Source organism: Phoca vitulina, unplaced genomic scaffold, assembly GCF_004348235.1.
Source record: "Phoca vitulina isolate PV1807 unplaced genomic scaffold, GSC_HSeal_1.0 scaffold23, whole genome shotgun sequence".
Classification (NCBI taxonomy): Eukaryota; Metazoa; Chordata; class Mammalia; order Carnivora; family Phocidae; genus Phoca; species Phoca vitulina.
This window is the reverse complement of record NW_022589726.1, coordinates 15,157,547-15,184,585: the sequence shown is the minus strand read 5'-3', so window position 1 is coordinate 15,184,585 and position 27,039 is coordinate 15,157,547. Positions and strand designations below refer to the sequence as shown.

The window sequence follows — 27,039 nt, the reverse complement described above, 5'->3', positions numbered from 1 at the left end:
TCTCATGCACCTACAATATTCAGTCCAGAAATAAGGAGGCTATATCTAGTGAGCTGAGATTAAAGTCTTGGGCATATTACTGCTCACTTACCTCTACATATGGCAACTGGTAGAAGTATATAAAAATACATATGGCAACTGGTAAAAGGTATATCAAAAATCTTAGTATAATATTAACTTTTACAATATGTATCTACAATTCACTTGTTCCTCCCATTATTGCTCCTTCCAGAAACCTGGACACTCTCTTTTGGTGGCCTCAGGAATCTTTTCAACATAATTTTTCAAGAAACGGAAATTTTGCTTTGAGCATTAAGACACATTATGGTTCTATAATATTTATTAAATGGCTCTTGAAGTACTTGATTTTTTTAAAGAATTTTTATTTATTTATTTACTTATTTATTGAGAGAGAGAGAGAGAGAGAGAGAGAGCATGAGCAGGGGGGAGGGGCAGAGGGAGAGGGAGAAGCCGACTCCCTGCTGAGCAGGGAGCCTGCTACAGGACTCGATCTCAGGACCCTGGGATCATGACCCAAGCGGAAGGCAGACACCCAACCGATTGAGCCACCCAGGCACCTGAAGTATTTGATTCTTGAAGCTAGAAGACATCTACATTGGTTTGAGGAGAGTTGTTATCTTCAAAAGTCTTTCTGTAAATCTGGAATAGAATAGATTCTTATCAAAGGGATAGTAAAGGAAAACAAGACAAATCCCATTTATTTTCACATTCTGATTTGCTTAATGCTTCTATTAAATTCACATCATGCATAAAGATTTGCTTTCACATTTGCTGAAGCCTGCATTATAGGCTGAGCTACTACAGAACAAGAATACAAAGGACTTAATATAGCCAGTTGGAATGGCAGGTTCATTGAGGCTTTCCAAGTTCAGAGTCATCATTGTTCATTCAATAAGCACATATCTGAATGTCTACTATGAATTCAGCATTATCCTGGGCACTACTCTTTAACCATCATGCATATTATTAAAAAATAAAGTGGAAAGGAAGTTTGTATTTCTGTAACACTACTACAGTTTTCTATGGTATCCATCAATCTCCTGAAAAATATTCACTGCTGATTTCTTTCATTTTGGCTTACACATATGTTCGGGTCTCTCCTATTCAAAGAACTTTTCCTTTGACACTGCTGTCCTCTTAATATCTCCCTTTAGTTCCAATATCCAACAGGATTTTATCAGTTCTCTACTGCATTTGACACTTGATAATCTCCTTGAAAGTTTCCTTTCCCTTGGCTTCTGTGACACTTTTAATTTTCCTCTTTCATCTCTCCACTTCCAAATCATTACCAACTCTCAAGGATGGCTCTAGTATTTGCACCTTTTGGAGATATCCAGTACTAGTGTCCTAATGGTAATAGCCCAAGTGGCCTCTTGGGCTCTATTTTATCCCCTACCCCTCCCCAGATACATTGTTGCTAGTTTTATTTTGCTAGATAAAACTATAAATCATGGTACTCTCTTCCTCAAAAACCTTTAATAGATTCCCTGTCCCTACTGAATTAAGCCCAAACTCTCAAGACTAGAATTCAAGGCCATTTATGCTCTGGCTTCAGTCTGCTTCTTCAGATTTCTATCCCATCACTTCCTGACACATCTTTTTCCAGATAAACTGTATTACTTGATGACCTCCAGAGTGACCTGATGCTTTCCTGTCTAATGCCTTTGCCGTTCCTTCAAGAATGAACAATCTGTCCCCTTTTTCCATTCCTGTACCCTATCAAATCTCTGCTTGTGGAAATCCTACGCATACCTCAAGGTGTGGTATATTGGCACTGGGAATTAGAATCTGTATAGCAGCTCACTGTAAAGAGTTCAAATACCACTCTTTTCATAAGAAATCTTCTTAGGTTCTCTCAATCAGATGAGCTCTCTTTCTTAGCATTTTATACTTCTTTGTTTTGTATCAGTTAGTACTTCCTAAGGGCAGGGGGGCATGGTGTCGAATTCATCTTTGTATAATTAATCTTTGTTTCCCTCACGGTACCTGATACACAGAAGGTGTTTAATGAGTATCTGTTGAATTGAATTAAGAGAGCTCAATTTTTAAAATACTAAGGATAGTAAGCTAAATCAATACTTGTTTTAGTAGGGCAAAGGCTAGAGCTCTAAAATTACTCACTTGCTAGATGCTTTAAACTTCCCACACTAAGATCTAAATAGCTAAAAGGGAAAGGTATAGAGTCTTACCACTCTTCTTGAGAAGTTCTCCTTTTCGGGATTTATCCAGGTTTTCAAGAAACTGTTCAAAAACTTTTATATAAGGAGCTAGACTGGTCTTCTTATAATCTAAATTATGAAGGCCATGCATTAGAATTAGCATTTTGGAAGCAAAAATAACATGACAGTATAATTTTAAGTTTCTTTAAAGAATTCTCTAGAACAACACCAACAAGAAAAAGAATTATCTCAAACAGTGCTGTCCAATATAATGAGAAATGTGTGGTTTAAATATTCTAGTAGCAGGGCGCCTGCGTGGCTCAGTCGGTTAAACATCTGCCTTCCACTCAGGTCGTGATCCCAGCGTCCTGGGATTGAGCCCCACATCGGGTTTCCTGTTCAGCAGGAAGCCTGCTTCTCCCTCTGCCTCTGCCTGCCGCTCCCCCTGCTTGTGCTCTCTCTCTCTCTCTCCGTCAAATAAATAAATAAAATCTTAAAATAAATAAATAATAGCCACATTAAAAAGGTAAAATTAATGTTAGTATTTTATTTAATCCAGTACATCTAAAATATTATCATTAACACATAATCAAAATTGAAATATTTTACATTCTCTTTCATACTAAGTCTTTGAAATCTAACATTTTGTACTTAAAATACATTTCCAACTCTCAAGGATGGCTCCTAGTATTTGCACCTTTTGGAGATAGCCAGTACTAGTGTCCTAATGGTGATTTAGATGATACATTATCATGAGAAATACTTGATCTATATTTAGATTTGAATTATAAAATAGACAGTGTAAAGATAGGCTCATATACCCAAATTTCCCAAACATATTTAAAGTTCTCCAATAATTGAATCAAATATCGGTTTTAAAATTTATTAAGAAAAATTTTTTTTAAAAACCAATCTTTTTTTTTCTTTAAAGATTTTATTTATTTATTTGACAGAGAGAGACACAGCGAGAGAGGGAACACAAGCAGGGGGAGTGGGAGAGGGACAAGCAGGCTTCCCGCGGAGCAGGAAGCCTGATGTGGGGCTCGATCCCAGGACCCTGGGATCATGACCTGAGCCGAAGGCAGACGCTTAATGACTGGGTCACCCAGGTGCCCCTATTTAAAAAAATTTTTTAAATATTTTAAAAGAGATTTATTTATTTATTTTAGAGAGACACCCCTTAAGATTTTATTTTTAAGTAATCTCTATACCCAACGTGGGACTTGAACTCACAACCCTGAGGTCAAGAGTTGCATGTTCCACCGACTGAGCCAGCCAGGCACCCGTATCAGTTTTAAAATTTAAATTAATTAAAATTAAATAAAAAAATCAGTTCCTTGTTTATACTAGCCACATTTCAAGTGCTTAATAGCCATATGTGGCTAGTGTATTAAGACAGTGCTCCTTGAAAATATCCAAACCACATGTACATATCTACTTTAGTAGTCAGCCTTTTTAGTATTAGACCAACAAAATCTATTGCTCTTTGTTAAGTCCCATACAATATTCTTTTCTTTAGAAATTGTGGCTTCAGTAACAAATAGTTTTACCAACACAGCAAACATTAAAAATGTGAAGTTAGGGCCATTCTACCTGGAGACAATCAGAAGTTTATAGTCACAGCGCCTTAAGTATAGGTATTCTTGGCCTTATATAAAAATTTTAAAATGTACACAACAAAATTTTGAATACAGAATCTTAATCATCTATTTAATTATACAATCTATAATACCCAATAGGGGAGAAAACCTGAGAACAAGATGAGATTTGGATTTCGGTAGTGTGCTATATCTGCATGGAATAGTCCTCGTAATAGTTCGTTCAAAAGAATAAAAAAAGAAATTATACTTAAAAAAATTTTTAAGGGGTGCCTGGGTATCTAAGTCGGTTAAGTGTCTGCCTTCGGCTCAGGTCACGATCCTGAGGTCCTGGGATGGAGCCCCACATCAGGCTCCCTGCTCAGCGGGGAGCCTGCTTCTCCTTCTCCCTCTGCCACTTCCCCTGCTTATGCTCTCTCTCTCAATAAATACACAAAACCTTTAAAAAAATTTTTTTAATAAACATTATCTGATGTACTTGGGACTAGAAAAGGAATCTTGATGAGGATATTAAGGATGAATATCTGAACTGTGGCAATTATGAAAGTACATTATATTTTGCCCTAAACTTTTATATATGAATTTTCTTACGATAATATAAAATGTATACCAAGGAAATAGTTTAGTTTGAGATCAGCCACATAATACTTTGAACCTTTAATTCAAGATTCTAAGCTCCCTGCATAAAGGTCTATATGTTTACTTCACCATTGTGGAATATGTAATAGGCATTCAATAATTACTTAAATATTTACTAACTACCTATTATATATTAAGTACTCTGCTAAATTCTAAAAAAGTATAAGCCAAACTCTTTGGTTTTAAGAAGTTGTTAAATGAACTGGAAAAACAAGTCCTAAATGCAGTAATAGAAAACAATATATAATTAAAAGACCAAAGGGGCATATTGATAATTATAAGGCCAAAGAATCCACCAGTCAATGTTGACCGAGGTGGCTGTGAAGTGGGTCTTAGAAAAAAGATATAATTAGGGGCACCTGGGTGGCTCAGTCGGCTAAGCATCCAACTCTTGGTTTCCACTCAGGTCATGATCTCAGGGTCATGAGATTGAGCCCTGCGTCGGGCTCCACACTCTGTGCGGAGTCTGCTTGAGATTCTCTGCCTCTCCCTCTGCCCGCACTCCCCCTGCTCGTGCTCACACTCTCTCAAATAAGTAAATAAATAAAATCTTTAAAAAAGAAAAAGAAAAAAGATATAATTAGATAGGAGAGAACATTCCAGGATTTGTGAAGAAGGGCAGGAATAAACGGTACTAGTGTGAAAAAGGACAAAGGCTTAAAATCCAGAAGCTAAAGCGATAGTAAGGAACTTACACATCACTTATTCCAATCCCCCACCATCTCTAAAGCACCCCTGACTGATGCCTATTAGGCTATTTATGAATACTTGAAATGATAGGCAGTTTAGTTTATTTTTGAATAGTTATATTATAAAATTTCTCTATTTTTTTATTTTATTTTTTAAAAGATTTTATTTATTTATTTGTCAGACAGAGTGAGCAAGAGCAAGAGAGAGCGAGCAGCAGGCAGAGGGAGAAGCAGGCTTCCCGCTGAGCAAGGAGCCCAATGCGGGACTCGATCCCAGGACCCTGGGATCATGACCTCAGCTGAAGGCAGACGCTTAACCAACTGAGCCACCCAGGCATCCCAGAAAATTTCTCTTTAAAATCTTTGAACAGGGGCGCCTGGGTGGCTCAGTTGGTTAAGCGACTGCCTTGGGCTCAGGTCATGATCCTAGGGTCCTGGGATCCAGCCCTGCGTCAGGCTGCCTGCTCAGCAGGGAGCCTGCTTCTCCCTCTCCCGCTCCCCCAGCTTGTGCTCTCTCTGTCAAATAAATAAATAAAATCTTTAAAAAATAAAATAAAATCTCTGAACAAAAGAAAAAGATGTCCATCAAGAGACAATGTTGTTAAAAAAAAATTGTGTTGAAGTAATGTATGCATGTTGTTAAAAAAATAAAATAGTACTAACAGGTTGGAAAAAATAGCAGCTTCCTGCTCTAATTCTGACCTCTCCATCCTCTTGAATGGCAACCACTTTTTCTTTTCTAGCACCTACTTCTAACAGATGAACACTTCCCGTGATTAAAAATCCAAGGCCATTCTTCCTAGGTCTGTGGCTTTTGGGGGGAGGAGAAGTAGGCAGGTGTCAGAAAGCTAAGATCTTTTCTTAATTCTCAGTGTTTTGAAATTTCAAAATGATGTGCCTTGGTGCCGGTCTGTTTTCTTATTATGCTTACCCTTTTCTTTCTTTCTTTTTTTTTTTTTTAAGATTTTATTTATTTATTTGACAGAGAGAGACACAGCGAGAGAGGGAACACAAGCAGGGGGAGTGGGAGAGGGAGAAGCAGGCTTCCCGCCAAGCAGGGTGCCTGATGCTGGGCTCGATCCCAGGACCCTGGGATCATGACCTGAGCTGAAGGCAGCCACTTAACGACTGAGCCACCCAGGTGCCCCAATGCTGACCCTTTTCAATAAAGGGCTCATTTCTGCAATGGTTTCCTATATAATTTGGACTTTTTTTCCCTCCCTGTTTGTTGTTTTTCTGAAACTCCCATAGTCACTTATTAGACCTCCTGAACCATTTTTTTTTTTTTTTTTAAGATTTTATTTATTTGTCAGAGAGAAATAGAAAGAGAGCACAAGTAGGGGGAGTGGCAGGCAGAGGGAGAAGCAGGCTCCCTGCTGAGCAAAGAGCCGATGCAGAACTCGATCCCAGGACCCTGGGATCATGACCTGAGCTGAAGGCAGACGCTTAACTGACTGAGTCACCCAGGCGCCCCTGAACCATTCTTCTAATTTTCTTTATCTTTTTCCTCCTTAAAATGACAACAACAAATTTATCTTTTTTTGTACTACTTTCTGGAAAATCTTAACTTTCCTTTTCTAACCCTTCCCCTGAATTTTGTTTTCTAATGATTATGTTTCTGATTTCTAAGACCTCTTTCTTGTTCTCTGAATGTTTCTTTTCATAGCATTCTGATCTTGCTTCATGGATGCACTATCTTCTCTTATTCTCTGAGGATATTACTTTTTTAAACAAAGGTTTTCAGGGTGCCTGGCTCGCTCAATTAGTAGAACATGTGACTCTTGATCTCGGGTTGTGAGTTTGAGCCCCATGTTGGGCATAGGGATTACTTTAAAAAAAAAAAAAAAAGGGTTTTCTTTGTTCCTTGCATTATCTGTTTTCTCTGAGTTCCTTTTTCCAGTTTATTCTGATTTTTCATGTTGGAGATGTTTTTCAATACTTTATTTTTTTAAAAGATTTTATTTACTCATTTATTTGAGAGACGGGGGAGGGGCAGAGGGAGAGGGACAAGCAGACTCCACGATGAGCACAGAGCCAGACGTGGGGCTCGATCCCATGACCCTGAGATCATGACCTGAGCCAAAACCAAGAATCAGATGCCCAACTGACTGAGCGACCCAGGTGCCCCTCAAATACTTTAGACAGAATGCTTGTAATCATTCTACAAACATTAATAGTGGAATGTACTATGTTTAGGTATTATGTTAGAGCTGGAATAGATGAAGTGATATTTGTTTGTTTGTTTTGTTTTTGTTTTATGGAGTGATATCTGAGCTTGGGTTTTGAAAGAAGGTAGCAACATTTGACCAAGAAAGGTCAATCAGAGATCACAGATCTGCACTGTGTTACAACAGTCACTAGCCACATGTGGCTATTTAAAATTAAATGAAATTGAAAATCAGGTTTCTCACAATTCAAGTGGAATGTGCCACACGTGGCTAATGAGTACCACACTGGGCAGTGCATTACATTTCTATCATCATAGGAAGTTCTATTGGCTCTGTAGCTATAGAGTGTCTCTTGGGTATTGGCCTATGAAGATTTGGCTTCTTCTTTTTTTTTTTGGAAGATTTGGCTTCTATTAGCAGAAAGATTTATAAATTCCCCAGCTCCTTCAAATTCTTGAATACACAATTCAACCACAGTTTAGATATATATTTACCCTAACACTCATCTGGATACATCAAGAACAAAGAACAAAAGCACTGCATACATAGTAGTTGTTAAATAAGTTACTGTTGAACCTAAGATTGTGAGAGTCAACTATCAACACAAATTGACGATTTAATCTTATAGTATAGATCCTGGCATTTAAATGTTGCTTAGTAATTATCTGTTAACTCAAATCGGATTCAACACCATTTGGGCTATTGATGAAGAAAGGACAGAAACATTGCTATGATATTATTTGTAACTGAGCTGGTTTCAGGATAAACATTGTATCCATTCTGGGCTGAATCCAAGGAGAATTAATTACTGGACTGACAGAAGGATGTCTTTATAAGAAAATTATGTTAAAGTGAGACTTCAATATATTAACATACCTCTGGTTCTATGTTTGATATCAGATTCGGCTTCGTTTCCCTCCTTTCCCTCATCATTAATGGAAATGGCATCCAATTCATGGCAGATGGAGCTACAAATAATAGAATAAGAGAATTTTTTTTTTTTTTTACTTTTTCACTCCATACTCAATGTGAGGCTCAAACTCATGACCCCAAGATCAAGAATCATATACCCTACCAACTAAGCCAGCTAGGTGCCCCAGAATAAGAGAATTTTAATTTTTTTTTTTTTTTAAGTAAGCTCCACGCCCAGTGTGGAGCCCAACTCAGGGCCTAAACTCATGACCCAGTGATCAAGACCTGAGCTGAGATCAAGAGTTGGACGCTTAACCAACTGAGCCACACAGCACCCTAGAATAAGAATTGTAAAGTTGGTTCTTGGTCAATATTACTCAGTGTATGATAGCACAAGAATCCCACAAGATTTTCTGTGAAAAAATTGTGTGACCACCTATATTTGGGACATTCTAAAAATCACAATCTCTTCTTGGAGTTTTCCATGCATAAGAGCATAATAAAAACTGGGAAATTTTGCAGTAAAGAACATTTTGTCTGTTTAAGTCGTTATTTCCCAAACTTACTTGAACTTACAATCTTTTTATTAGAGAACAGCAGCCTGTGTTATGTAGAACTCACTAGGAAATGTTGCTCTACTACGGCATCATCATATAGCCTCAGAGCAGCTGCCTCTCTGAAAGGGATCTAATTCAATCTACTTCAAATTCCGAGTAACAATCACAAACAAAAACGGAATGATCAATGATCTGGAACATACCTTATGGTTGGAACAGTAAATGGATCAAACTGGTCCACTTTCTGTAAATCAATAGGCACAGAAATACGACCTGTAAGAACCAAAAGTTATAAACTGATGATTGTAAAATATAATCCTATTTGTTATTTTGGCTAAATTTTAATCTAAGGCATAGAAAAAAGGGTTAGACTGGGGTGCCTGGGTGGCTCAGTCGTTAAGCATCTGCCTTCGGCTCAGGTCATGGTCCCAGGGTCCTGGGATCGAGCCCCACATTGGGCTCCCTGCTCGGCGGGAAGCCTGCTTCTCCCTCTCCCACTCCCCCTGCTTGTGTTCCCTTGCTCGCTGTGTCTCGCTCTGTCAAATAAATAAATAAAATCTTTAAAAAAAAAAAAAAAGAAAAAGGGTTAGACTTATCTGTTAAAAACAATAGCTAGAAATTACTTCCACATTAGCTGTGCTTTTAATTTCTCTTAAAAATCCAAAAAAATAAGGGTGCCTGGGTGGCTCAGTTGGCTAAGGGTCTGCCTTCGGCTCAGCCCATGATCCCAGGGTCCTGGGATGGAGTCCCACATCGGGCTCCCTGCTCCGTGGGGAGTCTGCTTCTCCCCCTCCCTCTGCTTGCTGCTCCCCCTGCTTGTGCTCTCATTCTCTCTGACAAATAAATAAGTAAAATCTTGAAAAGAAGACAAGTTAAAAAAACAAATAAACAACCAAAAAAATAGGTATGAAAGAATGTTGGGCTATTATCTAGTGCTCTTATCTCTACTTTTATTTCTATCTTCTTCTTCCTAATATCCTTTTATATGTAAGTACAGAATGATATCAAATTTAGTGAGTCCTGAAAATGAAATAACATAGATATAGTTCATTTCATTAACTTGGTTTATTTGCTGAGATCAGAACAGACACCTATATGTTGGGCATCTTTTTAAAAGATTTTATTTGTTTATTTGACAGAGAGAGAGAGAGAGAGCACAAGCAGGGGGGAGCAGCAGGCAGAGGGAGAGGGAGAAGGAGGTTTCCCGCTGAGCAGGGAGCCTGATGCGGGGCTCGATCCCAGAACCCTAGGATCATGACCTGAGCCGAAGGCAGACGCTTAACGACTGAGCCACCCAGGCGTATTGGGCATCTTTAGAAAGCATTTTGGAAATAAAATAGATAGCATTATACTACCCTTTCACAATATCCACACCTGGGATACCTCATAACATTCATTACATCTCAGAAATGAGATAATGAATCCAAAGAATGCCAGGTAAATAACAAGTAGAATAATTAAGAGAATTGGGAGTTGCTGTTTGAAGAGTAAAAAGACTGCAGCTACTTAATTAGAAAAAGGATATAATCAAAATGCATATACTTATGAATATATTTATTTACCCAAACCCTGAATTTTAGAATAAGGGCATACCCACTATAGCTTTAGAGTCAGGTTTAAAAAAATATTAAGAAATATATAATAAGCATTGGGTGCTATATGGAACTGCTAAATCACTGAACTCTACCTCTGAAACTAATACACTATATGTTAATTAATTGAATTTAAATAAATGAAAAAAAAAAGAAATATTAAGCTTATTACCCAAAGAAGCTGAAAACATATAGTTGATAGGTTCAGAAAGAGGCGATTCAAATATATGGACTAGAGAATCACTACAGATTATTAAAGGAAACTAGGCAACTTAGGAGAACTGAATGTGTGACAGACACTTTTCTAAGCACTTTACATTTTATTATCATTATTTTTTTATTAATTTTTTAAGGATTTATTCATTTGAGAGAGAGAGAGCACAAGCAGGGGGAGAGGCAGAAGGAGAGGGAGAAGAAGACACCCTGCTGAGCTGGGAGCCCGACATGGGGCTCGATTCCAGGATCCGGAGAACACGACTCAAGCCGAAGGCAGATGCCCAACCATCTGGGCCACCCAGGCGCCCCAGCACTTTACATTTTAGATCTTCACAATAACCCACTGAGGTAGGTACTATATTATCTCCATTTACAGGTGAGAAAACCAAGGCACAGAGAGTAATTAGCCTAACATCCCACAGCGAGTGGCAGAGTTAGATTATAAATGCTAAAAAGGACAACTATATACAACTGTATATGTCTCCTGGTTGGATGAAGCAAAGTTTATGTCAATGTAGCAACTGTTATGTTTATTTTAAAGTCAGTTTCAGGCCATCAAAACGTATCTAAGAGAAATGTGAAGGAGGAAAGCTAAAACTATGGAAAAAGAACTGAGGGAGGAGACATAGTGGGAAAAGCACAGAACTTTGAGGGGTTTTTTTTGTTTGTTTGTTTGTTTCATTTTTTAGATTTTATTTATTTATTTATTTGTCAGAGAGAGAGGGAAAGCACAAGCAGGGGGAGCAGCAGAGGGAGAAGCAGGATCCCCGCTAAGCAAGGAGCCCAATGTGGGACTCCATCCCAGGACCCTGGGATCATGACCTGAGCCAAAGGCAGACGCTTAACCAACTGAGCCACCCAGGTGTCCCAGAACTTTTGAGTTTTAAGAACTGAATTCTGTTCTTAGCTCTGACAAAATTTGTTTTAAGACTGTGAACAAGTCACGTTAACCTCTTGGACCACTGTTTTCTCATCTGTACAAGGAGAGCTGTTGTCCTGTGATTTCTAAGTTCCTCTATAGTTCCAACACTAAACCTCAGAAACCCAGAGGAAAATTATTTATGTAGAGGAAACTCATTTGGTAGCTACTAATTGACAATTAAAAAATAACTTAGGTATTAGCTGATAGTCTTTCAACCTTTAATATCTCAGACATCATACGTATTCACACCCAGTGACATGTTTACTAAAATAAAAAATAACTCATTTTGTTTCTAGTTTTCTTTACTTTCTATATATTGTACCTGTTTTAGGATGAACACTAAAAGGGCTCTTCAGTAAATGATTGATTCCTTTGCTAACATTGATATCCAGCCGTGGAAAACAGTACTGGAGCATGATCTCCCATTCAAGCAAGGGTCCACATTTGTCATTTTTAGTATTATCCTAAAAGCAGATGCAAGTCTAGCATGAGGATCAGTAGGAACTTTTGAGGATTTCTTTAAGAGGTTAAAAAAATGGCTTTCAATGATCTTTAACTTACTAAGCAAAACAATTAGAATTTAATTAAGAATTACATTATTAAATTTATAACAGAGATTTCAGTGGAATATACCTGACAGCTGATGGCTTTCTTCAAATATTCCCAACGCTGAAGTGAATTGTGATGCTTCTGGAAGTTTTGCTGAAGTTTCTCATGAATTGGTGATGAATCATTAAGGAACACACACATTTAGAGCACATTGATGAACAACTTATTTTCAGTATGTATTACCACAAGGATATCAAAAGCTTCTAGAAAGTAATTATCATTTTCTAAAAAGCAAATATTAATTAAACACATATCCTTAAGAAATTCCCCTGTAAAAATATATAGTGATATGACAGAAAGAATGCCAAAATAACTATATGGTTTAATGTAAAACCTTTCCCTGGTCTGTACATATTTTGACTTAATGATCCAGCATTCTTTAAGTATCCATTAATTCTATGAGAATCAACTTCCAAAATGAGGAAATTTATTTCCAAAAAGGTCTCATTTCTTTTTTAAAGATTTTATTTATTCGACAGAGAGAGAGACAGCCAGAGAGGGAACACAAGCAGGGGGAGCAGGAGAGGGAGAAGCAGGCTTCCCGCAGAGCAGGGAGGCCGACACGGGGCTCGATCCCAGGACCCCGGGATCATGACCTGAGCCGAAGGCAGACGCTCAACGACTGAGCCACCCAGGCACCCCCAAAAAGCTCTCATTTCTTACTGTATTCCAGATAAGACATAATAAAATGCAGAAAAACAGGAGATGTTTTGTGTAGAAAGATTAAACTTATAAAAGTATATGAGAATATGTAGGCAGAACACATTTATAATACCATAGATCAATACATGTAGCTCATATAGAAATGGCCTTGGGAAAGGATATTTTCAGGAACAAGGGCTAAAATCTTATCCCAGCTTTCTTTATTTTCAAGAATATCTTGATCAACTAAGGCATATTCTTCAAAGTATTTTTTTATTATGTTTATAGATTTGCTGTAGGAATAACAATAGCACAGTCCTAATACTATTAGTAACACATACACCACATAGTTTTTCTTGCCATTTGGGAGGCTAGTGCTTGCTTCTATTAATTTTTTTTTTTTAATGAGCATATATTAGTCTAATAAGAAGACAAACAGAATTAGCTAACAAACAGAAATCAGCTATGTAAAATGGGAATAATGTGCCTTCAAAGGGTTATGAGAGTTAATTAAGGCATTCTAAGGGGGAAGAACCTAGTATAGTACCTGGCTCAGAATAGATATTCAAGAAATGTTTACTTCTTAAACTCTACAACTTAGCAGGTTAATAGCATCATAAATATGTAACAAGGGTAGAAAGCAACCAGGCCAGGACAACATAATAATACATCAGTAGTAGTGTGGGGGATAGAGTCTACAGTTCCTACTCTGAATTACTTGCTTTAACATCTCAACAATTATGTAGTGCTTAGCAGTTTGCAAACAGATTTCACATCTATTGTTTCATTTATCTTTGCCACAACTCTGAGAGAGATGGAGCAGATGTTGTTTTCCCCATGATACATTTAGGGAAATAGAGGCTCTAATATTTTGTCAGGGTCTTAGGAAGCCACAGAATAGAGATTCTTACTCATTGCAATGCTCTTTTCACCTAGAGAAGTAGTGAATTTAGTGGGAAGAGTATGGGTTTTGAATTTAGGCAGATTAGGACAAGAATCTTAAAAATTTAACAATTGTGTGGTACCAAAGAAATTATACAATCTTTCTAAATCCTACTTCAACTATAAATGGAGATACCATCATGTCCCTCATGAAGTTGTTAAGACCAATGAGAACATTTGTAAAGCACCTATCATGAATACTGCAGCATGAAAGAGCCATTCAATTAACTTTAGCTATTATTATCTGTAAAATGTTACCCCAATAGAGAAAATTGGTAAGAATGTAATTCTAAAAGCACAAGTAGGTAAATCAGACACAACTTAAACTGCGTGGAGTCTTTTCCAACAGACCTGACAAAAGGGTGAATTTTTTCACTTAGGTGGACTTTCTTTTTAACGTCTTGACCACCCTGAAAAAGAAACCATCAAAAAAGAACTTCATGTATATGACACAAATGAAATAAATTTTTTTATGTGTTCTAAAGATATTGATTAAATTCTGTCAAAATATAAGTTTAGATGGTATTTTATATAGTCTCAATACCTGTAACTTTCTGGGTTAACTTTGCTTGACATAACTGAACCAGAAAAGTAATTTTCCTTTTGCTACAAAGGAGGATACTTACAGCAAAATATGAAAGATTTTTTAAAAATGTAGCTACTATGATTATTTGATCTGCTGCTAAGATCATCTACTCTGGAATGTGGATGCTATAAAAGATAGTTTCATTTTTTTCACTAAACATTTCAGGCTTGATAACATCTAGCAAACAAAGAAATGTGAAGTATTATTGAGATCTTACCTTTACAAGACTCAAATACTCAACTATCCCAGAACGTACTGCAGAGGACAATTTTCTAACTGATTCATCACAGACCCAACAATGAACACCTCTCCTTCCAGAATAGACCCAGAGACGATGCTTAAATCCAAAGTCCTCTGAGGAGAGGAGAAATAATAGGTTTTAAAATCTATAAATAAATTTACAAACTCCTGGTTCTTGCTTACTTCCTTGGCTTCATTTTTACCTCTTATCCACATGTACTCACCTTAACTATACTAAATTATGTGTAGTTTCCTGTGTCTCCCATGGTCTTGCCTTCATGTCTATACCTATCCTATTCTCTCTGCCAAGAATTTCTTCATGCCCCAGCATTTCCATTTCTCTTCCTGACCAATTGCCGTTTATCATTTAAGACCCCATCTAGGGATATTAAAAAAGTTAATAAATTTAAAGTGTTTAGAACAGTGCCTGGTACATAATAAGCACCCTGTCTAAGAGTAAGCTATTTTTTTTTTTTCCTTTTCTTAAGAGTTAGCTCTCGGGGCACCTGCATGGCTCATTTGGTTAAGTGTCTGCCTTGGGCTCTAGTCATGATCCCAGGGTCCTGGGATCGAGCCCCACGTCAGGCCCTCTGCTCAGCAGGAAGCCTACTTCTCTGTCTCCCTCTGTTTGCCGCTCCCCCTGCTTGTGCTCTCTCTGCCAAATAAATAAATAAAATCTTTATTTATTTATTTTAAAAAAATTTTTAAAAGATTTTATTTATTTATTTGACAGAGAGACAGCGAGAGAGGGAACACAAGCAGGGGGAGTGGGAGAGGGAGAAGCAGGCTTCCCGCTGAGCAGGGAGCCCGATGCAAAGCTGAGCAGGGAGCCCGATGTGGGGCTCAATCCCATGACTCTGGGATCATGACCTGAGCCGAAGGCAGACGCTTAACAACTGAGCCACCCAGGCGCCCCAGTAAATAAAATCTTAAAAAAAAAAAAAAAGAGTTAGCTCTTTTTAGTGTATGTGCTGCTGAAGCAAGGACAAAAGTTACCTTTTCTTTTTTTTTTGAGAGAGAGAGAGAGCGAGTGAGCGTGCATGCACAGGGGCGGGGAGGGGCAGAGGGAGAGAGAGAATCCGAAGCAGGCTCCTTGCCCAGCCTGGAGCCCAGTGTGGGGCTATATCCCAGGACTCTGAGATCATGACCTGAGCTGAAATCAAGAGTTGGAGGCTTAACCAACTGAGCTACCCAGGCGCCCCGAGAGTTAGCTATTTTTAATATCATTATCATCCTTATCATCACCTTTTCTGATCCAATCTCTTTCCATTCCTGTATGCACTCCTGCTGTTCTATATCCCCATGGCACCCTGTGCATATTACTAATCTAAATATAATCCTCAATTTTATTTGTCTCCTTCTTAGACTGTATAACCTACTTGAGGCGATCATTATCTTTCATATTTCCCTCACCTAGGACAGTTTGTAGCACACAGAGCTGCTGACTGATTTGGGAAAAAATTCACTGGTTTGATCAACAGCTTTATTAGAGTTTCAACTACAACTTTATTCTAATCATCTTTTATTTTCCAGCCATATGTTTCAAGGAAACATGTTAGAAATCTATGAGATTTGATTATAAAATGGTATAGATAGACAAATACTCAAACAGATTCTTGCATCTGACCCCACTCAGACACTGCCAATACTTGCCCTTCAATGCTCGGTCGATTATGCGTATGGCCATCGTCATGAGGGTCCAGCACTTAGAACATATGTCTGCAGAACTGGAGGAGAGGCATCATTATTCACTGTCAGTGATATCACCCACCCTACCGGCAGGGCATGTAGTGCTTACCTACAACATCTCCTCACATCATCATAGTCTGTCATGTCAATGTCAAACACCAGTTCTTTTTCCTGAGCCTGGAAAGCTCCCAGCTTCACTGTATTGTGTTGATTGGGCTGTAAGGAGAAAATATCATTCAGTTTTGATAAGAGCTGTCATGTTGCCAATTATGCTATTGTCTATCCACACAAAGAAAGTGGCCAAAGAAGAATGAAAAAACCATAATATAATGCCAACTCTACTCAGTTAAAGTTCATTAATTTGGATTCTATACGTCCAGAATTGATGACAATGTAAATTTCATCTACCTAAAACAGGTTTTGATAAATATATATTACCACAGATATTTGTTTTTTACCAGTTCTACTGAGATATAGTTGATATGTAACATTGAATAATATTTGTTAATCAACAGAAATCATAAGAAAGCTTTTTTAGGTTTCTGATAAGGAAAAGTACATGCAAATAATTAATGCCCTATTGTTTTAAAGACCTTTAATTATTACTGGACATATAAGTAACAAAAATGTATTTAAAAATTTTCAATAATTCAGAAGATCTCAGTTTGAACTGAGCCTTTGGCTCAACCTGTAAGTAGCCTCCTTTGAGGCTAGGGGCTACCTGGTATATAAAGCAGACTGAATACAGATACTTATCTTGCTCTTTCCAGACCTGCACAAAAATGATAGTAAAGGTTTTCTTAAGAAATGCATTAAGTCTTTTAAAAAAGGATCACAGGGAAAATTTTTTTTTAAAAATAAAAAAAAATTAAAAAGTACGAGAGAGGAGAAAATACCACCATAATTTTTATAAGAATACCCATAAGAGCTGAATCTTAAGCTCTCAGTAAGGAAAGATAAGAAGCAATCCAATTTACACCTCAGCACCCCCCAAAAACTCAGGTGACAATGGGTATCCCGGGGGGGGGGGAGAGAGAGGTAGCGGTGAAGCTAAGATTAAAAATAGGAGTATCAGTTAAAAATCTGCTTATGAAGCAGTTAGTTCCCCAGATTCCTCCATTTACTGAGCAGAGCCAGGTGACTATGCTTTCATTTTCCTGGTAAAGACACCTGAATTATTATCTGGAGAACTTCAAACAGTGGGTCTCTCTGGACTGGGATGGGGGGTAGGAACAAAAGGCACAGTTGAAGAAAGTGTATTGTACTGACATACAGGGGATTAAGTGGACATCTACGTGTGGAAAGTTAAGACCCCTCTCCCCCACTTCTATATCCTATCACTGCCACCCCAGGCAGGAGACCAGAAGATTCCTCTCTGAAGAATCTGATCAGGAATGTCAGGCACTATTATAGGCTCTGGAATAGAAGATCAGTGATCAAAACAAAGATCTCTGTGCTAGTGGAGTTTTCATTCAAGCAAAGATCTAGAGAAACTGACGTTGGAGCTTCTTCCCCCAAAAATGGCCCAGCCAGATCACCCTGTAATAAAGAAATCTCAGCCATGTATACACAACTTCCAATCAGCTTTTTTATACTCTATTTTTAAATATAAACAGCATGCAAGAAATTATCAGACTTATGAGGAAAGCCTCTAATATGAAAGAGGAGAAAAAACAGGAAAATAAAAGCAACTTTGAGAAAACAGACTGTACAACAGAAAACAAACTATCATTGATATCCTCAGAAAGATAAGACATATCAATAAAAAAAGTACAAGATGCTCTAAAAAAATTCTTGGAAATTAAAATATAATAGCAGAAGTGAAAACCTCTGAGGAAATTCCTCAGCAAGTAGAGCAAAAGAACAAAAAAATAGAAAATAGGAGGAAAAAAAAATAATTGGTGGACCAGTCCAAGACACATAACATCGGACTTTTGGATTTCTAGAGAGACCAAAGAAAAATTATAGATAGAAAAAATTGTATTTAAGAAAGAAAAGATAGGTGTGGGTGCCTGGCTGTTTCAGTCGGTAGAGCATGACTCTTGATCTCTGGGTTGTAAGTTTGAGCCCCATGTTGGGTACAGGGATTACTTAAAAATAAAATCTTTTTTTTTTTTAAGCTTCAAAATAAAATCTTAAAAGGAAAATTTCCCAGCATTGAAGGACATGAGTTCATGATCATAAGAGCCCATCAAGTATCTAGCACAATAGGTGAAAAAGATGCACGCCAAGGCACATCATTGTGAAATTTTAGTACATTAGAACAGAGGGGATAGGTAGAAAATCCTAAGAGCTTTCAGGTCCAACACAGTGGAGCAAGAATCAGAATGGCATTAGTCTTCTTAACAGCAACACTGGAAACTAGCATATCATGCAAAATTCTAAGGGAAACTGATTTACAAACTCAACCATTAGTTAAGCATAAAGGTAGAATGAAGTCATTTTCCAGATACAGAAAGTGTCGAATATTTTCTTTTCCATGCACCTTTTCTCTGGAAGCTCCTGGAAGATGTACTCTACCTTAAAGAGCAAGTAAACCAAAAAGAGAACAAAGGATTTGGGCAACACAGGATCCAAAATGGGAGAGAGATGAAAGGAAACCGGGGTGATTACAAGACCATATTTATCCATGAGGCTTAGAGAGAGCCATCAGTCCAGGCTGGAGGTCAGAAAGCTGCCAGTGAAATTTCTTCAGGATGAAACTGACAAACTACCTGATGGATCTGAATACATGGGAGATTTAGACAATTGGTAAGAAGTCTGGGGTTGAGTTAGTGATCTAATCCTGATTTTTAATCTAACAAACATATTAGGACATGTGGAAATGGGAAGGTAAGCGGTGAGGTTAAAAAAAAAAAAAAAGCTAAATCCTTATCTGCCAGAGTAGAAGGTCAGTAGATAATGCTTAAAATGGAAAATGAAAGAAATATTAAAATGTTATTTACACACAAGGGGCAAATACCTTAAGAATCAGCTAAAAAGAAAGTAGTTGCCTCTGGGGAGCAGAAAATAATGGGAGTAGGAGACCTTTAAAAAAAAAAGCCTGGGGCACCTGGGTGGTTCATTCAGTTAAGTGTCTGATTTTTGATTTTGGATCAGGTCATGATCTCAGGGTCACCAGGTCGAGCCTGGCGTTGAGCTCCATGCTGTGCGCAGACTGCTTGAGATTCTTTCCCTCTGCCTCTCTCCCTGCTGGGCGTGTGCACTCTCTCTCTCTAAAATAAATAAATCTTAGGAAAAAAAAAAGAAAAAGCTCCATACAAAAGCTATTATCCCATGAGTGTGTTTCTCCCCCCATGTGTGTGTATTTTTTTTTTTTAGATTTTTTATTAAATTTATTTACTTGAGAGAGAGAGAGAGAGAGGGCAAGCAAAAGCAAGAGAGAAAGCACGAGCAGGGGAGAGGGGCAGAGGGAGAGAGAGAAGCAGACTCCCCACCGAGCAGGGAGCCTGACACAGGGCCTGATCCCAGGACCCTGGGACCATGACTGGAGCCGAAGGCAAAAAGCAGATGCTTAACCAACTGAGCCACCCAGGTGCCTCTCCCCCACCCCTTGTGTGTATTTTTAAGGAGAGAAAGAAGGGCAATTTTGGTATGTTCATTCATTCATCAAATACTTATGGTGTACTCTCTCTGCCAGGCACTATTCTAGACATTTAGACTATATCAGTGGCAATGGGTAAGAGGAGTGGCAGGTTGCAGTAGGCCTCACTGAGTGAAGACTTGAGGAGGTGAGGGAAGGAACCAAGGAGATATCTGGGGAAATGGGTTCTGGGCAGTGGAAACTGCCTGAGCAAGGGTCAGTGTGGCAGGAGCAGAGTGAGTGAGGGGGAGAGAGGGGCTTTTACTCTGAGTGAAATGGGAGCCACTAGAGAATGGTTTTGAGCAGAGGAACCACACAATCTAACTTGTTTTAAAAGGATTGCTCTGGCAACTGTGTTGAGAATAGACTCTGGAGTCTATAGGAGCAAATTGTTAGGAAGTTTTTACAGTAATTCAGATGAAAGATGATGAGGATGGTAGTAGCACTGGTACCAGTGGTTGGATTTCAGATACTATTTTGGTAGAGCTAAAGAGATTTCCTAATGGAATAGATATAGGAGTATGAGAGAAATAGAGGAATCAAGAATAACTCCATGGGGTGCTGGCCTGGCTCAGTTGGTAGAGCATGTGACTCTAGATCTCTGGGTCACATTGGATATAGAGATTACTTAAAAAACAAAAATAATAAAATAAAAAAATTAAAAAACAAAAACAAAACAAAATAAAACACCTCCAATGCTGGAAGACAATGTAATTCTTTTAAAATACGCTCCTTTAAACCATGCTGACTTCCTCATTTACTCTTTTGGCCAGATACTCAATATTTTTGTCCCAGTGAGAATACAACCAACTCACTTCCAAATGATTTCCAGTCAGTAATGTAGAATATCAAAGAACAAAAAATATCGCAATCTACTTGCAAAAAGTTAAAGTGGGACTCAACTAGAATAAACTCTAAAAATTTAACCTCAAAACAATGGGAGCACCAATCCGTTCTTGGTTTAAACAACAAAACTAAAATACATAAAAAACCGATTTCTTACTCTGTGGGAATATACCGCGCCTATATCAATCTTGTATGGATTCATTTTCTGCATCTCCTTTTCCAGATCACTCTGGTTGTTGAAGGATTGATAGCGAATGTAAATATCATCTTTCAATGTGAATGAAAATTCACGGTGTTGAAAGTAATTCTTTATTACTGCAAAATAAATATACAATTTTAAAGTTAATTTGGTAATTTACTCAGCTCAGGGCATTAAAACATTAACCAATGATAAGATATTTTTAATGAGCCCTCTGTGCCCAACACTCTGTTACACGTTAAAAAGAAAAAAAAAAAAGACCTAGTCCCCAATCTGAAGGGGCTTACCATCCTGCATCTGATAGGAAAGTAAAAATGAGGAAAAATATGCAGAAATATTTTAAAGATGTAATGTCCCCTGTCTCTCCTCGGTGGACACTACTAAGTTCAGCTGCGAAGAGTTCAGTACCTCTCGTCTTCCGGGAGATGCCCCGCTGTCCCTGATACAGAACACGCCTCTGCAGCTTCAAGCTACGACCCGTAATCTCCCTGGCTCAGGCACCGCGGTAGGTAAACGGGGCACTGAATGTGAGTCCCACCACGTAGTGGTAGGAGCAGCGGCTCTTTACTGTGTGGCCGGAGGCTGGTTACCGTAACCTCTCTCGGCCCATTTATACCTCTGAGGTGGTGGGGTGGGCTCGAGATAATGCGCGAAGGCGCCCGGCACAATGCCTAGCGCACAGGAGGCACTTCATATTGTCGTTCCAAGGTACCCTCCCAGAACCTCCTCGCCCTCCCCGCCGAACTACCCACTCCGCTCCCGGCTTCCATCACCTCCGCCATAGTTGAGCCAACGATAGTACTGGGCGTAGGGAAAAAGCCTCCGGTAGTAAAGCTTAAGCAGCTCAGGTAGCTCGGCTGGGTCAAACGTCTCCATGGAGCGCGGGACTCAACGTCCGCAGTGTTACGGCAAGAATTGGCGGGAACCACACAGCCGGAGCCTCTGACACTGCGCAGGCGCGCTGTGCCCGCGGTCCGGCGTCTGCACGGGCCGCTGGGAATTGTAGTTCCCACTTGGGGGTTGGCCTGAGCGCGGCGTGGTCTCGGCCTTTCGGCGTCCTCACTAGGTCAGCTGCTCTGGTGGGTAGAAGAAAGCCGCTCCCATTTCCGGAAGAAAGGTCTCCTACAGAAAGGTGAGCCCTTGAGCATATTGACTTAGGTTATTAAGATGAAGTAAAAAATGTTTCCCGCTAACTTTATGAATGTTTTAGAAATAACGCATTTAAACAATGCAAAGCAATATCTTTTTTTTTTTTTTTTTTTTAAAGATTTTATTCATTTCAGAGAGAGAGCACAAGCAGGCAGAGCTGCAGGCAGAGGCAGAGGGAGAAGCAGGCTCCCCGCTGAGCAAGGAGCCCAATGCAGGCCTCGATCTTAGGACCCTGGGATAATGACCCAAGCCCAAGGCCGACAAACGACTGAGCCACCCAGGCCCCCCTAAGCCAATGTCTTTTTGAGAGGGTTTGGAAATTAATTTTTCATAGAATTACTAGGTCCAATATGTGGAAATAAACGAAGACCAACCAAATAAGAAAATCAAAGGCTATTTATTCAGAGCTTGGTATATAGCAAGGGGGGTCAGCTGCAGACACTTGAGTTTTGGCAGAGACTCAAAGGGAGGCAGGGAGTGGGGAAGCTTTATAGTGGGGGCGAAGGGACATTTCAGGTATGCGTTAATTCAAGGCTCTTTGCAACGGGAAAGCTGTAGTTGGGATAACTAGGAGTAGGGGCATTCTGTGTGATTGGTTAGGAGCGCATATTTGGCTTTCTCTGGTTGGTCCTAAATTGGAAGTGGCCACAAAATCTGGGGAAGCTGATATTTATTAATCAAGTCCTGGCCATTTGGGGCCAATTGTTACAGGGGTTACTAGAGACAATGGTCTGACTTCTGCAGGTCTGACTTCTGCAAATCTGACTTATAGCAGGCTGGCTTCCTGAGCTGTTTATTACAGATAAGGGGATTGGTTACCTGGGTTGGCTTCTTCAGGTTGTAGGTCACAGTTCTGTTTTGTTTTTGTTTTTGTTTTTACATAAACCCTACCTCCAACTTAGGGCTTGAACTCACAACCCTGAGTTGCATGTTCTACGAGCTGAGCCACCCAGCAGCCCTCAGAGTTCTGTTTTTATATATAGTCTGGCCACTGTTTGTATATTCAGTCTCTCAAATAGAACACCCAGGAATGCTAAAATCTAAATTAGAGGAATCTTGCAGAATCATGGAGAGCTTTACAAGTATAAAAGGAGCCTGTCTGATACTAATGTGCAAATCTGCCAATCAATCTTACCTGGTAAAGATACACCTCATTGCAAATGTGGACTGGGTGGGCAGTCTATAATCACAAAGATATCATGTCACTTAAAAACCATCATTTTCATGAATTTTATGTTTGCAGTAACAGTAGGAGAGCAGGAAGAGAATAGAGTCTCTAGTAAGTTATTATTAGCCTAATCTCGAAAATGATCATGGTCTTTCAGCTTCTGTGGGCAAAGTGGTCAAAATGAGCTCTGGACAGATCATACTTATTTGAATATTCCTTGAAATCTGGTTTCCTGCACAGATCTTAGTTGATTTTCATAATCCTTATGCATCTTGTTTTGGGTAGGGTGAGTTTTGTTACTGGGAAGGTCTTTAATAATAATGACAAGAGTGCTCTGGGGAGTGCTCTTTTCCAGAACCATATCCGTCTGGACTGTTTAATGGAGGTTTCTCAGTTTTCTCATTGCTACCTTTAGGAACTGACTTCTTTGGGATATTTGGGAGTCCCCTGTTTGAATTTCAGGACCACTAAGGAGGGCAACACCAGAAGGAGCTAAGATGTAAGGGGAGAAAGCACAGGAAGTTATGTTTTTTGAGTTCTTACTATCTGCTCGATTTATTTAACATTAGTTTTCTCATCAGGAAAAAGGGAATAATAATAGCTAGTGTTTATATAGCATTTGCTATGCTGTCAGGTACCCTTTTGAGAATTTATACTTCCACCTTCCACCTGTCAGAATGGCTAAAATAAAAAAGACAAGAAATAATAGGTGTTGGTGAGGATGTAGAGAAAAAAGAACCCTTGTGGACTGTTGGTGGAAATGTAAATTGGTGCAGCCACTGTGGAAAACAGTAAGGAGTTTCCTCAAAAAATTAAAATAGAAATACCATATGATTCAGTAATTCCACTACTGGGTATTTACCCAAAGAAAACGAAAGCACTGGGGCGCCTGGGTGGCTCAGTTGGTTAGGCGTCTGCCTTCAGCTTGGGTCATGATCTTGGGGTCCTGGGATTGAGCCCCATGTCAGGCTCCCTGCTCAGTGGGGATTCTGCTTCTCCCTCTCCTTCTGTGTTCTCTCTCTCGCTCTTTCTCAAACAAATAAAATCTTTTAAAAAATTTAAAAAAGAAAAGAAAAGCACTAATTAGAAAAGATATGTGCACCCCTATGTTTATTGTAGCATTATTTACAGTAGCAAAGATATCTAAGCAACCCAAATATCCACCAATAGATGAATGGGCAAAGATGTGATACACACACACACACACACACACACACACACACACACACACAATGGAATATTGCTTAGTCATAAAAGAGAATGGGATCTTGCCATTTGCAACAACATGAATGGACCTAGAGAGTATTATGCTAAGTGAAATAAGTGAGACAGAGACAGATACCTTATGATTTCACTCATGTAGAATCTAAGAAACAAAACAAAGAGACAAACAAAAAACCAGACTCTTAAATACAGAAAACAAAATGGTGGTTGCTGGAGGTGAGGTGGGTGGGGGGATGGGTGAAATAGATAAAGGGGATTAAGAAGTATTAACTTCCAGTTATAAAATAAGTAAGTCATGGAGATGAAAAGTACAGCATAGGGAATATATTCAATAAGATGGTAATAATACTGTTTGGTGACAGATGATGGCTATACTTACCATGGTAAGCACTGAGTAATGTATTGAATTGTTAAAAAAAAGAATTTATCAGGGGCGCCTGGGTGGCTCAGTCGTTAAGTGTCTGCCTTCGGCTCAGGTCATGATCCCAGGGTCCTGGGATCGAGCCCCGCATCGGGCTCCCTGCTCAGCGGGAAGCCTGCTTCTCTCTCTCCCACTTATCCTGCTTGTGTTCTCTCTCTGGCTATCTCTCTCTGTCAAATAAATAAATAAAAGCTTAAAAAAAAAAAAAAAAGAATTTATCCGGAAACTTGGGTGGCTCAGTCCATTGAGTGTCTGACTCTTGATCTAAGCTTGGGTTTTGATCTCAGGGTTGTGAGTAAAAAAAATTTACCCCTCATAACCCTATATGAGTCCTATTTTGTAGATGGGGAAATATTCAGAGAATTTAAATACTTTGTCCAAGGTCACACCAGCCAGATAGCTCTCTGCATTTAACCCCTAAGCTACATGCTGTGTCTCTACAAGGGGTTGTCATGAGAATTAAATGAGATAAAGTGAGAGGTCCCTAGCACAGTTAACTCATAGGCCACTACTACAAGGTGTGAGAAAGCTGTCTAATTCTGTACAAATGCTCTGGTATAGAGGCTGTTATCCTAGATGCCACTGGGAGGCAGTATTGCCATTCAGTTGGTGTCCCCTTGAGCTTTCATCCACTTAGGTGCAAAACCCCTTTGTCCTTCAAGCCTTATACTATCTGCCATCCTCTTTATATTTACTGTATACATCTGCTATCATCCTTTTTGGGTAATCCATCAGTTCTAGGTCTTCCTAAGTTATTTGCAGACTTGGACACTTACGTCGTGGACTTCCCTTCCAGTTCAACTCCTGTTGTTATTCTGGATGTTTTTAGCATGTAAAAAATGATCTATGTGGCAGATAGATCCACAGATAGTTAATGAACATTTGTGTTGGACACTTAGGCTCTGGGGAGAAAAAAATTAATGACATGGTTTCTGTTTCCAAGAAAGTTATAACCTAGTAGGGGCAATAGACACAAATCAAAAAGTGAAAGGAAGTGTTCTAGATGCATTTATTTTTTTATTTTTAATTTTTAAAGATTTTATTTATTTATTAAAGATTTTATTTATTTATTTGACACAGAGAGACACAGCAAGAGAAGGAACAGAAGCAAGGGGAGTGAGAGAGGGAGAAGCAGGTTTCTTGCTGAGCAGGGAGCCCGATGCAGGGCTAGATGTGGGGCTCGATCCCAGGACCCTGGGATCATGACCTGAGCTGAAGGCAGACACTTAACGACTGAGCCACCCAGGGGCCCCTATAGATGCATTTATAACCAGCTGTCTATTGGCATCAATGTTTTCCGTTAAGACTTGGGTAAGATTGGTAAAGGAGCACAGACACAAAATTGTAAATGGCATGGCACTTTCTGGAAAGTGCCAGTAGTTCGTATGGACAGAGCTCAGACTTGAAGGAAAGGCCTGGTGAGAGATGGGGCTAAGAGGCAAGCCATGGCCAAAGCATTGGATGCCAAGCTAAGACGTGTGGAAATAAAAATTATTTGTCTTCCATTTTTATTCCTCTTTGATTAAAATTAAGATAAAATATTGATCATATCATTATTTGGTGAGATGTCTTGGGAGTAAATAATCTTGTTGAAACAAGTAATTTGAAAATTTGACATACTTCTGTGCTAGTTGTTTTCCTCTTTAATAAAGTAAGGAAGAGAAGATTAGAGAATATGTTCTGATGAATCAAGAGCATAATAAAGAGAGACTATCTAGGTGGGGCCAAGGTCATATTTAAGTTTAATTATGATAGGTTCTGTCTCTTGTTATCATGAACTACTGAAAAGTAATAAAGGGCACCTTCATAATTGTTTAAGGGCAAAGTTTTAGTTTAATCTCACAGGGATGGCAGATTCAAATGGGAACACATCAAACCTTGTTCTTCCACAGGAATTTGGATTGGTCAGAAGACAGTGGAGAGCCTTGGAAGGCTTTTAAGCGGGGGAGAGGCATAATCAGAGTTGTGTTTTATTTATTTATTTTTAAAGATTTCATTTATTTATTTGGGAGAGACAAAGAGTGTGAGAGGGAGCATGAATGGGGAGGATGGGCAGAGGGAGAGGGAGAAACAGGTTTCCCACTGAGCAGGGAGCCCGATGCAGGGCCTGATCCCAGGACCCCAGGACCGTGACCCGAGCCAAAGGCAGACACTTAACCAACTGAACCATCCAGGTGCCCCAAAATTGTGTTTTAGAAATAAATTCTGGAGCCCTGAGGAGGGCAGATAGGAGGGGAGAGAGCAACCAGAAGCAGAGCAATCCCCAGA

At 39.1% G+C, this 27,039-nt stretch overlaps 2 protein-coding genes across 2 annotated transcripts in view; one reads left to right on the top strand and one right to left on the bottom strand.

Annotated features, from left to right (window-relative positions):
- Positions 1 to 503: 503 nt before the first annotated feature.
- Positions 504 to 21,928, bottom strand: PRIM1 (DNA primase subunit 1). The gene is made up of 13 exons (XM_032420819.1): positions 21,583 to 21,928; positions 20,768 to 20,925; positions 16,291 to 16,397; positions 16,146 to 16,219; positions 14,470 to 14,606; positions 14,018 to 14,076; positions 12,908 to 13,017; positions 12,107 to 12,195; positions 11,796 to 11,937; positions 8,947 to 9,016; positions 8,151 to 8,242; positions 2,211 to 2,309; positions 504 to 660 (listed from the first exon to the last, which is right to left on the bottom strand). The coding sequence occupies exons 1-13, from the start codon at positions 21,683 to 21,685 to the stop codon at positions 641 to 643; spliced, it is 1,260 nt and encodes a 419-aa protein (XP_032276710.1). The 5' UTR covers positions 21,686 to 21,928; the 3' UTR covers positions 504 to 640.
- The window catches only part of LOC116642416 (17-beta-hydroxysteroid dehydrogenase type 6-like), a 35,089-nt gene continuing 29,891 nt past the window's right edge, over positions 21,842 to 27,039 (top strand). Inside the window, exon 1 of the mRNA XM_032420822.1 lies at positions 21,842 to 21,941. The gene's annotated coding sequence lies outside the window, so the exon portion shown is untranslated. The remainder of the gene's footprint in view (positions 21,942 to 27,039) is intronic.

Coding starts and splice junctions, on each gene's coding strand:
- PRIM1 (XM_032420819.1), bottom strand. CDS start 21,685: ATGGAGACGTTTGACCCAGCCGAGCTACCTGAGCTGCTTAAGCTTTAC. Junction 14,607..16,145: donor AATCGACCGAGCATTGAAGG/GCAAGTATTGGC, acceptor TCCTCTCCTCAG/AGGACTTTGGATTTAAGCAT. Junction 12,196..12,907: donor TTTAGCCCTTGTTCCTGAAA/ATATCCTTTCCC, acceptor ATGATTCATCAC/CAATTCATGAGAAACTTCAG.